This window comes from Aureobasidium subglaciale, assembly GCF_000721755.1.
Source record: "Aureobasidium subglaciale EXF-2481 unplaced genomic scaffold scaffold_23, whole genome shotgun sequence".
NCBI classification, from domain to species: Eukaryota; Fungi; Ascomycota; class Dothideomycetes; order Dothideales; family Saccotheciaceae; genus Aureobasidium; species Aureobasidium subglaciale.
Window position 1 is genome coordinate 141,465 of NW_013566972.1, and position 14,986 is coordinate 156,450.

The 14,986-nt window shown below is 50.2% G+C and overlaps 8 protein-coding genes across 8 annotated transcripts; 3 read left to right on the forward strand and 5 right to left on the reverse strand.

Annotated features, from left to right (window-relative positions):
- Positions 1-797: 797 nt before the first annotated feature.
- AUEXF2481DRAFT_32381 (uncharacterized protein) lies at positions 798-1,960 on the reverse strand (the record flags this gene model as incomplete). Its single annotated transcript, XM_013485192.1, has 2 exons — positions 798-1,559; positions 1,613-1,960. The coding sequence occupies 2 exons, from the start codon at positions 1,958-1,960 to the stop codon at positions 798-800; spliced, it is 1,110 nt and encodes a 369-aa protein (XP_013340646.1).
- Positions 1,961-2,246: 286 nt separating this feature from the next.
- On the reverse strand, positions 2,247-3,392 carry AUEXF2481DRAFT_43272 (uncharacterized protein). Its single transcript, XM_013485215.1, has 4 exons — positions 3,132-3,392; positions 3,067-3,081; positions 2,514-3,002; positions 2,247-2,456 (listed from the first exon to the last, which is right to left on the reverse strand). The coding sequence occupies exons 1-4, from the start codon at positions 3,186-3,188 to the stop codon at positions 2,346-2,348; spliced, it is 672 nt and encodes a 223-aa protein (XP_013340669.1). The 5' UTR covers positions 3,189-3,392; the 3' UTR covers positions 2,247-2,345.
- Positions 3,382-4,376, forward strand: AUEXF2481DRAFT_82495 (uncharacterized protein; the record flags this gene model as incomplete). Its single annotated transcript, XM_013485256.1, has 1 exon — positions 3,382-4,376. The coding sequence occupies exon 1, from the start codon at positions 3,744-3,746 to the stop codon at positions 4,374-4,376; it is 633 nt and encodes a 210-aa protein (XP_013340710.1). The 5' UTR covers positions 3,382-3,743.
- A 412-nt stretch (positions 4,377-4,788) lies between these two features.
- AUEXF2481DRAFT_111305 (uncharacterized protein) lies at positions 4,789-7,603 on the forward strand. Its single transcript, XM_013485280.1, has 3 exons — positions 4,789-4,875; positions 4,933-5,798; positions 5,851-7,603. Exons 1-3 carry the CDS (start codon positions 4,831-4,833, stop codon positions 7,391-7,393), a joined length of 2,454 nt encoding a protein of 817 aa, XP_013340734.1. The 5' UTR covers positions 4,789-4,830; the 3' UTR covers positions 7,394-7,603.
- AUEXF2481DRAFT_82497 (uncharacterized protein) lies at positions 7,596-8,363 on the reverse strand. The gene is made up of 3 exons (XM_013485257.1): positions 8,079-8,363; positions 7,782-8,026; positions 7,596-7,731 (listed from the first exon to the last, which is right to left on the reverse strand). Exons 1-2 carry the CDS (start codon positions 8,309-8,311, stop codon positions 7,786-7,788), a joined length of 474 nt encoding a protein of 157 aa, XP_013340711.1. The 5' UTR covers positions 8,312-8,363; the 3' UTR covers positions 7,596-7,731; positions 7,782-7,785.
- A 331-nt stretch (positions 8,364-8,694) lies between these two features.
- AUEXF2481DRAFT_43274 (uncharacterized protein) lies at positions 8,695-12,214 on the forward strand. Its single transcript, XM_013485216.1, has one exon. It carries the CDS (start codon positions 8,835-8,837, stop codon positions 11,877-11,879), a length of 3,045 nt encoding a protein of 1,014 aa, XP_013340670.1. The 5' UTR covers positions 8,695-8,834; the 3' UTR covers positions 11,880-12,214.
- A 748-nt stretch (positions 12,215-12,962) lies between these two features.
- Positions 12,963-13,640, reverse strand: AUEXF2481DRAFT_7876 (uncharacterized protein; the record flags this gene model as incomplete). Its single annotated transcript, XM_013485158.1, has 2 exons — positions 12,963-13,286; positions 13,383-13,640. The coding sequence occupies 2 exons, from the start codon at positions 13,638-13,640 to the stop codon at positions 12,963-12,965; spliced, it is 582 nt and encodes a 193-aa protein (XP_013340612.1).
- A 578-nt stretch (positions 13,641-14,218) lies between these two features.
- Positions 14,219-14,871, reverse strand: AUEXF2481DRAFT_7877 (uncharacterized protein; the record flags this gene model as incomplete). Its single annotated transcript, XM_013485159.1, has 3 exons — positions 14,219-14,353; positions 14,412-14,716; positions 14,856-14,871. 3 exons carry the CDS (start codon positions 14,869-14,871, stop codon positions 14,219-14,221), a joined length of 456 nt encoding a protein of 151 aa, XP_013340613.1.
- Positions 14,872-14,986: the final 115 nt, after the last annotated feature.

Genomic DNA, 14,986 nt, shown 5'->3' on the forward strand with positions numbered 1-14,986 from the left:
TCTGCTTGCTGGGAGGGATGTTTGTAAACGCTCAATCGCTTTTCATGAGGGCTATATCGCGGGGCTAGCGTGTCTTTTGTACGAATGCTCAACGCATTCAGCAAAGAACGACCTCGCTGTTAATGATAGAAAGTCTGACAGAGGTACTTCTGCCTTGCGCTTCACAGATCCTGTTGTATCCGAGCTCGAATGATGACGGGGCCAAGACACCCCAACCTCCAGAGAAGATATGGCTAAGCTCACAGTCTTTCGTCCTTGCATGAGCCATGAGGCAAGGAATCAAGATTCCTTGATTTCCCAGCGTACACCTACGTTAGAGTACGACATCTCTCAGGCCTCGGGATATATGATCGACTCCAATACGGCCATTGAGCATGTGTAGAGATATCCTTCACCCTTTGGTCGGACCACCGCATAAACTTTTGGCTTCCACCTCCCTTTTTAGGAGTGGCCTCTCCACTGGCCCAAGAACTCTGTATAAGCCTACCAGCACCACAGATCTGGCGTTGTATGACTGATTTCTTTAGTCTGTAATGATTGTATGCCCAGTCGAGCGCATACGAGACTTGGCATTATTTCTTTCGACCACTAGCAGCACCTAAATTGAAGATATCAAGATGATACTGAAAGTTGTATCAAGGTAGATGTATGCAAGTAGATACTATCCTCCTACACTAAAGCCATATGCAAAATCTCCAAAACTTGCCTCGTGTCCTCGAGTGGAATAGGATTAGTCGCGCAACAAGGATCGAGTAAACTATTCTCAGCCAGCATATCAAATTTATCTTCACCCACGCCTACAGCTTCCAAGCTTCCAAGCTTCCCGGTAAACCGAGCTCTTTGATGATGGCTTTCAAACAATCGCTCAAATCTGCTTTTTGCTCTTTCAAGCCGTGGTTGTGTAGGACGTTCTTGACCATCTCGTCGTCCCAGAATATTTTGCTGACGTTATTCTGTTGTGCTGAATTTATGGGGAAGTTGTATTTGCATACTGCAGGTAGCATGATACAGCTAGTCTCTCCGTGTCCAACACCCAGAGGACCGAGTTGGTGACCGATCCCATGACTAGCACCCAACGGCACTTTTTCGACAAAGACAGCAGCAATGGCGTCGATGACGCCTAATTGACATGCGAGTCTGGCTTCTAGATCTGTTTTGTTGGCTTTGCAGCGGAGTAAACCTGGCACAAGAGCTTTCAAGCCTTTGGTAGCTCGTTTAACAGCGGAAGGGGTGGAGGAGAGTGAGCACATTGCTTCGACGCAGTGGTCTACTGCGCGGATACCAGAGGATAGCCAGACGGAATCTGGCGTGGTTGTTGTGAGCTGCGGGTCAAGGATGACAAGGAGAGGCCCTTGACAAGGCTCGCGGAAGAGTCGTTTTCGATGGTTGCGATCGTCGGTTGCGCCGGCTCCTCGTGTGTATTCACCGCCGGAGAGGGAGGTTGGGATACTGACAATGGGTATAGTTGGAGCCTTGATCTCTGTGTGAATTACATTGTGGTTTCTACCCAGGTGCATGGTGTCCAAGTCATCTGCGTTGGAAGCATTATTTGCAAGCGCCTAGTTGAAGGCGTGAGTGATTTCTCTTACACAGATCAGGAATGATATTTTACCAATGCTATGACCTTTGCTCCATCTGTCAGGGATCCAGCGCCGCATGTAATAATCAAATCGACCTTGGCTTCACGGGCTTCATGTGTAATCTCGAGAACTTCAGACCATAACGTGTGAGGAGTCATGCCTCGGCAGACGCCAGCCACCTTGTCACCCAAAGCATCTTCCAGCTTCGTGATGTTGTCGGTATCGCGAGATAGAGATCCAGATGCGATTATGTATACACGTTTAGCATCGAAGGTCTCGTTGACGTGTTTGGCACATGACTCGTAAAAGGGTATGCCATAGCTGATGTGGGGCGGTGTGTCTGGAAGCGCACAGCGATAAGTCTCCTGATCGTTGGTCATACTGTGCAAATCAAGTCTCGAGGCAATAATGCAAGGTCGAATTTAGCAGATTGTAGAGAAGCATCATGGTGTCTGACGGTATTACTAGTGTGAGGAGTCCCTGACGCAACCATGGTCCTAAAAGCCGAGGTCCGTGTGGGGGGGTCGTCCTTGCCAATTTAGATTGATGTTTCGACCATGGAGTTCTAGGTACTTTCTGTCAGCAACCACAAGTTGACTCATCAGTTCCGAGTCGTCGCGAATAGACAAGTCAGTACTGTTATCGATAAGGAATCCGAAATCAGATTGGGGGTGTTGGTTCCAAGACTGAGGTATGTATTTCAAAGGGTGAGGATTACTAAAGGTATTCGATGTCGTTATGTGAGGGGCTGGCATAGGCATGATACTATGAAGAAGCGTTTTTCCTGTACGAGACCTTCTCGACAGCGACATTCTCAACACCATTCTGGTCCTTGCGAAGCTGGTAAACGTAGAGGACGAGGACGTCTCCTTGGACCTGCTCAGGATGATCAGAAAGGTCGATTAGGTTAGCCCATGATGCGTGGCGACTCACATCCATAAGCACAAAACTGGGCGTCGAGACTGCTTCACCCTCGGAGTCGAGCTCGGCATCTGGTGACCAACTGACGGCACCTGTCGCACTGCCTGGGTTGATGAAGAACTTGCCCTCCATCTCATAGGCTTCGAATTTGCAAGTTCCACCCCAGCACAGGACGTCGACATCCATCTGTCTCGCAGCTATCAATAAGCTGTCCGGGTCGCCTGGTGGGACGATGGTGTGACCATGCGTGAAGCCAATACGCAGACCGCCATGTGTGACAACTTTTGAGAGAGCAGTGGGAACTTGGATCTGATCGGTAGGGGCAGCGTATGCGGCGTTGGGATTCGGAGGAGCAGGTGTTGACAGTGAAATGTCAAAGTCACCCTTGACGAGTTGAAGATCGGGAGCCAGGTTTCGGAGGAAGGTGTAGACGCTTGGTGATGTGAGGTTGCCTAGACAGAGGATTTGGCCAATCTTTCCTGGTGTGAGGAGCTTCTTGAACTGTTCGCGATGGAGTTAGGGCTTGGGTCCAGAGTCAATGAGTAGCAGAAGCCTGTCGTCGTACCTTTGCGGGAATGTCCTGTCACGCTGTCAGTCAAGGAGTGCGATTGGGTGACGAAGTCGACTTACATTGGCGCGATCCGGGATGAACAAGTCGCCCAAGCATAGTACAAGTCTGGAAGTCATTATGTGGTATGCGCTGTGTCATGCGCCTGCGTCGTTCCTTGAAGATCGTATGTTACTTGTATACCTGTTTGTCGCGATGCGACACGCAACGACATCAGCGGGGCGGAGGGAGCGGAGATGAGCTTGGACCAGCCAGCTGGGCACCGAGACACTCTTTCCACCTTTTCTATCCTCCATCATTCATCCTCCAACATTATCCAGAACACTGACTACGATCGATCTGATATGCGCCGTATATTGCTGGCGTCGACACTTGTCTCAGTCGAGAATTGTCACGTGATATGAAACTAGTCTTTTACCTGATGCGCTTTGCCCAACACCAGGAACTAACTCAAATTCGTGGTATACACATGACTCTTCGCCATTTACTGATTCTCGCCGAAATGACTGTGAGGTATCGCGTCTTCTGAGTCCCCTGAAGATGCATAATGGGCAAGTAACGTAGCAAAAGTTTCCTTTCTCCAATTCACCAAATTCTTAATCACCATATTCAGTCCTCCTCATCAGAACGCCCTAACATCTTCTACCACACCGACACCAGAGCTGTCGTGAGTCATGTTCTCAGTCATGTTGCCACAACACGAGAGTCGGACCATCACAAAGCAACGCTACTCGGCCTTTACCAAAAGAGCCGCCCAAATGAAGCGATCGCGGGAGTCGGACCTGGCCGCAGTGAAAAGACGGTCCAAACAAGCTGTCTACGAGGAGATGAAACACACACCGTCTACTACGAGTGGCCGTGCGCTCTTCACGCACTACACCGACCCAAACGCAGCACCCGAGGACCAACACAACTTCAAGCGGAGAAAGATATCGCTCACCACCTTCATCCAAGTCTTCAAGGACGAAGCAAATTTGTCGTCGGAGATGGGAAGTGTGTTTGAAGCCTATGCCAAGCTGTCCATCAAATGCCATACAAGAGCCAACCCTGCAGCTCGTAGCAACGTCTGCAAAACCTGGCACAGTGCAGGCGCAGAGCCTGACTATTTCTCACTCAAGGCTATGGTATCTATGATGGCTAGTAAAACGGCTGCCGGACGTCCTGAAGTCAGGTGCGAACATGATAACTTCTTCTTTCGCAGAACTCAGAAGCTGCGACGTGAGTACAAACGCGATGCTGAGAAATTGGCTGCAATGTTTTCTGAAACAAGAGATGATTCTGTTTCGGCATGGTCAGAGTTGGATTAGTCCTGGTTCTTCAGTTCGGACTAGCCACTGATTTTGATATACATCGAATCATACAGTCTGTTCTCAATAATCTGCCTTACAATCATATTCCTCGAGTCACGATATCCAATGTCTCGAGATGTAATGGAAGAAGCATATAGCATGTTTTATAGGAGGCGACGATTGTCAGCACTGGAAAAAGTCGAACTGAACCAACAATATCCTACACAGTGTCACGACTGTACTCTTTGAGATCCGATGTCTGTCTGGTATATAGGCATATATTAGTAATGCACGTGTTGGCAGTGGTTTCGAAGACTTCCAGACCCCAGATGCGGGAGGTCGGAAAATGTGGAGAAGGCGCTTTGACGGGAGATCGGCGAGCAGCGAAATATTTGGGCGACTTCGGCCACCGCGACAGTCATTCTGCCTTTCTGTTCCTTTGATATTCCTCCTGTTAATCACTATACACACAATGGGAGCACAAGTATTGCGTACAGGCAGACTGCCTGCCCTCAGGGTATGTTGAACAGAGCACAATTGATGCTTATACACATCATGACTAACACGTCGGCAGTCACTTGCCTCATCTGTTTCGCGAGGCTCAATAGCGCGCCGTCATCTGGCTACCGCTGCGGATGCCTCTGTCCAACAACCCTCGGCCGCCGAATTGGCCAGTCGCACCCCGCCATACCCCAAGCTGCTACGAAGACTGTCAGAAGTCCGCCGTATCCTGCCCGACCGCGCCCTCACACTCGCTGAGAAGATCCTCTATTCACATCTTGAGTCACCTGAAGAGTCGCTCTTGACTGGAACGAACAATGGCGCCGACATTCGTGGAAAGGCAAACCTCAAGCTCAAGCCTGACAGAGTTGCCATGCAAGATGCCTCTGCACAGATGGCCTTGTTGCAGTTCATGTCTTGCGGTCTGCCCAACACTGCTGTCCCTGCCAGTATCCACTGCGACCACATGATTGTAGGAGAACGAGGAGCAGACGTCGACTTGCCCCAGTCAATCAAGGGAAACAAGGAAGTCTTTGACTTTTTGGAGAGTGCGGCCAAGAAGTACGGTATCGAGTTCTGGCCCCCTGGTGCGGGTATCATTCACCAGAACGTGCTCGAAAACTACTCTGCTCCTGGTCTGATGATGCTCGGAACGGACTCGCATACTCCCAATGCTGGTGGTCTTGGTGCCATTGCCATTGGTGTCGGTGGCGCTGACGCTGTGGATGCTCTGGTCGATGCTCCTTGGGAACTCAAGGCTCCCAAGATTCTCGGGGTGAACCTTGTTGGTCAGCTCAGTGGCTGGGCCAGTCCTAAGGATATCATTCTCAACCTTGCTGGTCAACTCACAGTTCGTGGTGGTACTGGCTACATTGTCGAGTACTTTGGACCCGGTGTAGAGACTCTTGCAACTACTGGCATGAGCACCGTGTGTAACATGTCTGAAGCTCCCCTGTCTCGGACTTGAAAGAATGCTGCTGACATTTTCTAGGGGTGCTGAAATTGGCGCAACCACATCCATCTTCCCCTTCACCAAGGCTCACGTGCCCTACCTCTACGCTACCCACCGCGGTCCCATCGCCATCGCCGCCGAAACTATTGCCAGCTCTCCTGGTCCTCACAACCTTCTTCGCGCTGATTCTGGTGCCCAGTACGACAAAGTCATTACCATCGACTTGAGCACCCTCGAACCTCACATCAACGGCCCCATGACCCCTGATCTTTCTACGCCCCTTTCTCTGTTCCGCGACACCGTCAAGGCAAACAACTGGCCCGAGACTCTCGGTGCCGGTCTGATCGGCTCCTGCACAAACTCTTCGTACCAAGATATGACCCGTGCCGAATCACTAGTCAAGCAGGCAACTGCTGCTGGTCTCCAGCCCAAGACCGACTTCTTCATCACCCCTGGCAGTGAGCAGGTCCGCGCAACTCTCGAGCGCGACGAGACTCTCGCCACTTTCAACGACGCTGGTGGTGTTATTCTTGCCAACGCTTGTGGCCCCTGCATCGGCCAGTGGACTCGTACCGATGGCGTCGAGAAGGGCACTGAGAACGCCATTTTTACCTCCTACAACCGTAACTTCCGTGGTCGCAACGATGGAAACGTCAAGACCATGAATTTCCTGGCCAGTCCCGAGCTTGTCACTGCCATGGCATACAGTGGCAGCACTACCTTCAACCCCATGACTGATTCCATCCCTCTTCCTGACGGTGGTGAGTTCCGCTTCGACCCTCCCCAAGGCCGTGATCTTCCCTCGACCGGCTTTGCGAAGGGCAACCCTGACTTCTTCCCTACTCCCGGCCACCCCGATGCCAGTGTCGAAGTCGTAGTTGACCCCAACTCCTCTCGTCTCGCTCTCCTCGAGCCTTTCTCCCCCTTTCCCAAGTCTGAACTCGAAGGTCTCCGTGTCCTCGTCAAGGTCAAGGGACAATGCACAACCGAAACCATCTCTGCTGCCGGACCTTGGCTCAAGTACAAGGGTCACTTGCCCAACATTGCTGAGAACACCCTGATTGGCGCCATCAACGCCGAGACTGGCGAGACCAACATCGTCTACGATGTCAACGACACAGAGTCCCGCGCCAATGGCATGGGAATCCCTGCCCTTGCCAAGAAGTGGAAGGAGCAAGGCAACGAGTGGCTCGTGGTCGCCGAACACAACTACGGCGAGGGTTCCGCCCGCGAACACGCCGCTCTCCAACCCCGCTACCTCGGTGGCCGTATCATCCTCTCCAAGTCCTTTGCCCGTATTCACGAGACCAACCTCAAGAAGCAAGGTGTCGTGCCATTGACCTTCGTCAACGAAGCCGACTACGACAAAATGGCCGCTTGTGACGAGGTCCGCACCGAGGGTCTTTTGGACGTTTTGCAGTCTGGCGGTCAAGGCGACGTTACCCTCGTCGTCAAAACCAAGTCTGGCGAGGAAATCAGAGTTGCCACCAAGCACACTTTCTCAAAGGATCAATGCGCTTTCGTTCTTGCTGGATCTGCATTGAATTTACTTGCTGCTCAGGCTGGAAAGAGTGTTGCATAGATGTTTTCTTTCTTTCTCCCTCTGAACAAAAGTGTGGGCTTTTGGAGAAAATGCTTAGAGTTGAGTTTTCTGTGTCATGAGCTTGTTCTTTTCTTTTTTTTCTTTTTCCATTTTTGTTGATATATCCCATGAAATGTTCAAACGCTTTATATTATCCGACTTTGAAGTCCCAATAATACATACACGTTCAGAGACAGCTTCCTCAGACATACTCATCACCGTTAATCAGGCTCTCCATTTCGTGTTCGTCTTTCCCTATCAGGGTAACTCCTCGTTCCTCGTTTTTCACCCTTTGCCAGACGAGAAAACTCCTGATGAGTAGGATATAGAAGCTTGCACTGAATATCGTGTCAGTCGAACGCCAGCACCCATGTATCAAGAAATTGACCTTACTATGTCACTGGCAGTCCAATCCAGACTGCCTTCGCGAGAGGATGCCATACCTTTGGCGGACTCAAACGGGCTTCTTTGAGAAAAGGCCAAAACATCCATCCCAGATATGTAATCAAGACGCTCTCAAACACTTGCATACACAACATGCATGTGGCTGTTAATCCGTGGATGAAGAAGAAGAACACTTGATAGATCCACACATGTACCATGATAGTGCATAGACTAAGCACAAATTTCCCACTACAACAGATTGTCAGCATTAGTAGATGGAATCTCAGGTGTTCAAACTTACTGTGCTTCAAATGGAGTGAATCCATTTAGCGCCCACGCTGCGAAGACCAGACCAGTGAGGAAGACCATTGTTGGGAATTGAGTGATCCAGCAAGCGTAAAGGCATCCAAGATGCTGGATCCATGAGGTTACGTTGGACATGATTGTTATCCTGTCTTTCAGTATTCGTGAGTGGTATGAGTTTTTGGAGAGGAGAATCGAAACATGTAAAGGGTTACTACAGGGCTCTGACATGGGTGCCTGAACGCAAGTACCATCGCGATCTGATGCACAGGATTTCTCCTCCTGATTCAAATTACGCAACGAGTCAGTCTTCAATCAAATATTTAGTCAAGAGCTTGAAGACCATCGCTGCGCCTGGCAGGGCAGTACACATAACGGAGAAACCCTGTACACTGCCATGACTGAAGGTCATGAACACAGTCCAATCACGACTGAATCGATTCGGGTGCTCTGAATCCTTGTGCCAAATAGCGAAGATCACAAGGTTGTTGCAGAAGTGTGGTGCAAGTCGCCAGCACGAAGAAGCCTTGAAACGCCAAGAGCTGTGACGTCGTGTTCTCTGTCTATTTTCGGCCTCTTACAATTCACTCCTTCACTCCTTCCTACAGGCATCGATGCAATATCTGAATTGGCCGTCTTGTACTGGGACCATCGCCGACTGACACACAAATGTCGGCATCTTTGGATAATCGCGACTGCTCGAAACTCAAGTGGCGGCCACCTTGAGCGAAAAGCTCGCTTGGCATAAAGAAGCATGAACACCGATATGAATAATACATCTGGATTGGAAACACAAAACTCATCTGCCATACTTCCGCTTCCCGAAGATGTTATCGCACAAATCAGGTCCTCCACCACAATCACCAGTCTCAACGCTGTCATACTTGGCTTATTCGAAAACTCCTTGGACGCACAAGCAACCAAAATAGACGTCTCTATTGACTTTCGCCGAGGCGGATGTACCATCGAGGACAATGGCATCGGCATAACACCCTCAGAGTTTCGCGAGACTGGCGGGCTGGGTCGCATGTACCACACTTCCAAGCACAATGCGCAGCTTGATACTCATGGTGGCCAAGGGACATTTCTGGCTTCTTTGGGAGCACTCTCGCTGCTTACGGTCACGTCACGACATGTGAATCATTACTCTCACAACACTCTTGTTTTGCATCGAGGAAAGATGCTGTCCAGGTTGACACCCACACTGCCTCAGCACGAGATACGCAATACTGCTGGCCACGGCACACATGTGTCTGTCAGAGATCTGTTTGGTAACATGCCTGTGAGAGTGAAACAACGTGCTCTCAACACAGAAGAAGGAGGCAATGCATCGGAAATAGAATGGCAAGCTCTGAAAGTTGGTCTGGTGGGCTTGCTCTTACCATGGCATCGTCGTGTTACTGTCAAGGTGACGGATGCTGGAAATTCAAGCAGATCACTCTCTGTAAACACCGCATCACACTTTACTCCCAATGCCTTGAGCGAGAGAAATCTGAACACCTTGAATAGGAGGACGACAGGCTTTGACCAAAGCACTGTGTTGAATATATTGTCTCAGTCAGGCATCATCTCAACCGGTTCCAAATTTCCCTGGATTCCAGTTTCTGCATCTACCCGCTCGGTCACGGTAAGCGGAATCGTTTCGCTGGAGCCAGCTCCCAACAGAATTGCTCAATTCATCTCTATTGGTATCATACCCTGCTTGGATGGGAATCGCCATAACGAGCTCTATGAGACGGTTAACCGGATCTTCAGCCAATCAAGCTTCGGTCAAATCGAAGAAGAAGCTGAGCCCGGCGAGACAGAGTTGAAACGTCGGGGGAATGACCGACGGTACAAAAGAGACGGCCTTACAAAAAAGCAGCTGGAAGGAGGCAGGAAAGGGGTCGATCGCTGGCCAAGATTTTACTTCCGCATCGATTTAAACCCTGACGAGGGTGTACAGTCTTTCAGCAAGCTCAGCGACGTATACCTCAAGGGCATCACAAACGTCTTGGAGAGCTTGACCATACATTGGCTGGAAGCGAACAACTTTCGGCCGAGGAAGCAGAGACAGCGAAAGCAAGCAAGAGATGGTAACAACCAGATATCAGCGGAGCATCAACACAGTCCGCGATTGCCGAGCACGAAACCCCGATCACCATCTGCTTCTTTGCGACACTCCACTGGTCTTATACGCTCAGCAAGCCAGTCTGATATTTCTTGCAAAGACTCCCGAGCCTCTAAGAGGGCTCGGTCAGGTCTTGCCGTAGACACTGCTACACAAACAATGCCTTTTACAGATTGGAGTCGGATCAAGAGTGCTCGTCCGCAGATGTACGAACACATATGGAAAGGCAAGACACCACAAAATAGACCACCTGTCATCGAGAAGTCGACAATAGATGACAATGTCTGTATCTCTTCGACGCCGAGTTCCCTCGAGGTCGACAACCATGGAACTGGTCAATGTGAACTTGGCCCTGAATCTTTGAACGGCACGATTACAGGACAAGAGTACGAACACGTGGAACCGACTCGTCTCCGAGATCAAGATGAAGAAGCCTACATTGTCTGGCTTGACTCCAAAACAGGCCAGAAGTATCGTATCAATGCGCGTACCGGCGTCGTGATGCCAGAAGAGGCACGTCAGCCTTCCTCCAATCCTGCGCCCAGTGGTAGGACAGCAGCTGCGTCAGACTCGCGTCTGTCTTCGTTTGGCAAGCCTTTAGTACTACAGCGAAGAGGGGACAAACCAAAGTCCACAATCGATGCACCCTTTAACGCTAGCTCTCCCTCGCCATGGCTGGAAGGCTTTCTGCAAAACTGGAAGAATCCAACCTTTGCACCTCAGCCTGAAAAGCCTATAGCGACACTTGGCTTTAGCGGTTTAGAGCGAGACACACTGCAATCTCACAATTGCCACAGTCGATGTGACGTGGCTGACGCATTCTCGCATGCTGGCGCGATTGATTCAAGCCGGGTGTCTAAGTCTGCATTGCAACATGCACAAGTCATCTCACAAGTTGACGAAAAGTTCATCTTGTTGAGACTACCGAGCCTAACTGGACCAAAGTCACAGGAGCTGAATCACGCCAGGCAGTTACTGGTGCTTGTCGATCAACACGCAGCCTCTGAGCGTTGCATTCTTGAGACGTTGTTGGAAGAGCTCTGTACACCTACTCTGGGTAACCTGGTCGTAAAGTCAAGTCTTGGACACACATCAACCATCCTCACTCATCCCCTCGACAAGCCACTGCACTTCCAGGTCCCAGAGCAAGAAGAGGCTATGTTCAAAACCCACGCAGCCCACTTCGCAGCGTGGGGTATCCTCTACGACATCACTCTACACAGACCAGATACACCTCGTCTACGCATCTTGACCTTGCCACCAGGTATCTCAGAACGCTGCAAAGCCTCTCCAAACCTCCTCATCGAACTCCTGCGCACTGAAATTCATACCCTCGCTGAGAATAACACGCGCACTCTCCCTCCCACTTCTACAACCACGATCACAAAACACGGATGGCTTAAACGTATAGGCTCTTGTCCGAAAGACATTTTGCAGTTGTTGAACTCACGTGCTTGTAGAAGCGCAGTCATGTTTAATGATAAATTGACGCGGGAGCAATGTCAAGAGCTGGTGGATAGAGTGGCGGGAACAGCATTTCCATTTATTTGTGCACATGGGAGGAATAGTATGGTGCCGTTGGTTTATCTTGATGGTGAGGGAGGTGAGGATGGTGGGTTTGGTGGAGGGGAAGAGGTTGAGGAAGCAGGGTTTGGGGAGAGGTATAGGGAGTGGAGGGGTAAGAAGTAGAGAGGTATTTGAGATATGGTAGTAGGCAATTGCTGTATGAGAACAATCGCTGCGGACAGGCTTTTCAGACTATAGAGAGTGTATGATGTTATTCCGGGTGCCAACGGGAAATATGTCTCTATAGGTTAATGCCCATCGTATCTTGATTTCTCTAGAGATGTCTTTATGCCGGCGAGAAGATTATGCACTCACTGCCATTCTCAGCCAAGAGACTGATCTCCAAAAAAAAACACTGGTATAGCACAAGAAAAGGCACAGTCTCGAAGAAAAGAAAAAAAAAACATTGTGCTCCATGAGTAAAGCACTATCCATGCTTCGCTTAGAAAAGAAACCCCCCCCCCCCCCCCCTTGTTGAACTGACTCTTTCCGTCATCCATCTCCGGTTTTCCTCCTGCCATCAGGGGGGCATCTGATGCTCTCTTTTTTCCCAACCAGAGCAGATGACTAAAAGGCATATCATTGTGCTCAGGGGATCCACGGAGGCAGCGGGGCGGCGGGCGGGCAGGAGGAAAAAAAGCAGGATGGCGGAAATTCGTGTAAAATGCTTCTTCTTCTGATACCCGTGCTTTCTTTCATTTTTTGACACTTTTTTGAAGTGCAAGTGTTTTCAACAGATGAGAACAACTGTGAAACTTCAACCCCCCTTCCTGATTGTGATAGGTGTGTGTGGGATAATGCAGCGTGCTTGAAAAGTGCGAGTCTTTCTTATCTGCGCTGGGGGGTGCACGATTTTGTGTGATGCAGCCTTGCTATTTCGAGGGTTTAAAGTGTCGAAAGCAGATCGGAAGCTTTTTGTAACGGGATACCGGTCTTTCCGAGGAGGTGTTGAGGTGAGAGATTGGTCGGGAAAAAAAGGATGCATCGGTTCTTGTGAGTCTGCGAGGCATTGATTTTTGAGAAGCGGCGTCTTGATCAGCTCTGCTCTCAAAGTTGATGCTGAGTGGCACATCTTGCTGTATGAGAGAGACAGCACGTCTTCTCCCTCTGCACAGTCGCATCCAAGCAAACTGGCTCGTGGGCAGCCTCTCCTCCCACAAGCATACAATCCAAGCCACATCTTCTTTCTCTTCCAGAACTGTATCCTCAAGCCTGCTGCACCTTCATCTTCTCCATCACCCTCTCCTCCCATTTCTGCACTTGTTTATCCCATTTCTTATCCTTTTCAAAATGCTCTTTTGCCCATGTGATAATCTCTTGTACCGCTGTGTATTTTTCGAGAAAGTAGAGTTCAGAAACGGCGGCTTGGATGGTTTGATGGTGCTTTTTGTCTAGTTTGGTCTTTGTACCTCTTGGGTTTTGTTCTGCAGTCGTGGTGGATGTGGGAGTCGAGGGTGCGGCGTTCACGGTCGAGAGAAAGGTGGCAGAAGGCATAAATGGCGGCGTAAAGACGACGAGTTGTTTCCATATCTGTGTATTACAGCATTAGTATATTCGCCATGACCTACTAACCCCAGCTGTCCCTTATCACACCACTCTTTGAGACGACAGGAATGAATTACTCACACTCCCCTCGTCAATCCTAGCACTATAACTTTCCTTCTGCGCAAGGAAATCCTCTTCTGTATATCTCATCCTCGCAGCCCTCGCCGCACCTGCTTTTTCTCTCTCGGCATCGCTGTCGTCTTCTGCTTCTGCTTCTGCTTCTTGCGCTACAGCAGTGAGTGTGGCATCAACGCCGGCTTTTTGGTCTTGCGCTGCTGTTGTCGCGTAGTTGTCGATGGGAACGTCGAGGGCGAGTGATGGTGCGGTTGAGGTAGACATGATTGCGGCAAGGTGTATGTGTCGTGAAAGTCGTAAACATGTGTGACTGTGCGGGTTGGGTTCGAAGGGGGGGAAAAGTTGGTGGTTTGGAGTTCCAGGAAGGAAAAAAAAGAATTATTAGGAAGGAAAAATGGCGGGGCTGAGAGATGCGGCCGAGGACGGCCATCAATGTAACCAAAGTGACTTTGCCCGGCCATCCTCACGCGACTCATGTGGTGGAATGACCATGCAATAGTGATACATGTATGTAATTATGGCCATTTCTGATGTTTACAGCGCTGTCGACCGTGTATATCTCTCTCCCACGCCAGACTGTCGCACATACGAAACAATAGCTAACTGAAACTAGACTCGGGGACGATTATGGCATACGTTCATGTAAATAGTCAGAAACAGGCACACAGGTTGGACAAGAATTGATGTAGTAAAGTTCTTCATTCTGAACTAAGCTAATGGTACAGCAGGGCAATTGTTCTCTGGTAAAACGCCCATGGATGTGTGAATTGATTAAAAGTCATCCTCCTTAATCGTCATGGCATGAAACAAATCGACACTCAACCTCTCTCTAAGCGATTAACTTATGAGAAGGGGTTGGTGCGGGTGCCCCAGTAGGTGAGGAACATGGAGAGACCGACAGTCTCGAAGACGCGGGCAAGAGCACCAACGGCGACGGTGTCAAGAGGGCGCTTCTCGGTGAAGATCTGGGCAATGAACTAGGGAAAGATGTTAGTATTGGTTTGTTGATGGACATTGATATAGATCAAAACTTACGGAGGGAGCGGAAGAGGCAGCGAAGATCAGACCACCGAGGTAGGCGGCGCCCTTGTAGGAGAGGGTACCGGTGGCGTTGAGCAGAGCACCAACACCGTAGGACTGGAGGGCAGAGCCGGCAAGGGAAGTACCCCAGGCAGCGGCGGCCGAAGCAGTCTCCTTGGACTTGAAGAACTCCTCCTTGGAGTTGGCGGCCTGGGCCTGACGGTAAGTGTCACCGAAGACGGGGCCGAGGATGGCGAGGGAGGCGAGGTGGTTGAAGGCAGTGCCGACAGCGATGGCCGAAGGCTTGACGGGGGGAAGGTCTGTACATGTGAGGTCAGTCGCTGTGGTGATTGACTATGAGACCACCTCTCCCCCTGAGCGATTTACACACGCATGGCGCAGAAGAGGCTGCGGAAGGTGCGGAAAGCTGCAGTGAAAGCGAGAGTGAGTGATACGTACAGTGGAGGGAGGCCATTGTGATGGTAGTGTGAGGTTTTGGAGGTTGAGAGGTGAAGATTTGATGGGTTTGGAGATGGATATGGGAGAGACGAATGGAAGAGGAGCAGGGGACGAGGTTAAATGTAAGTCGT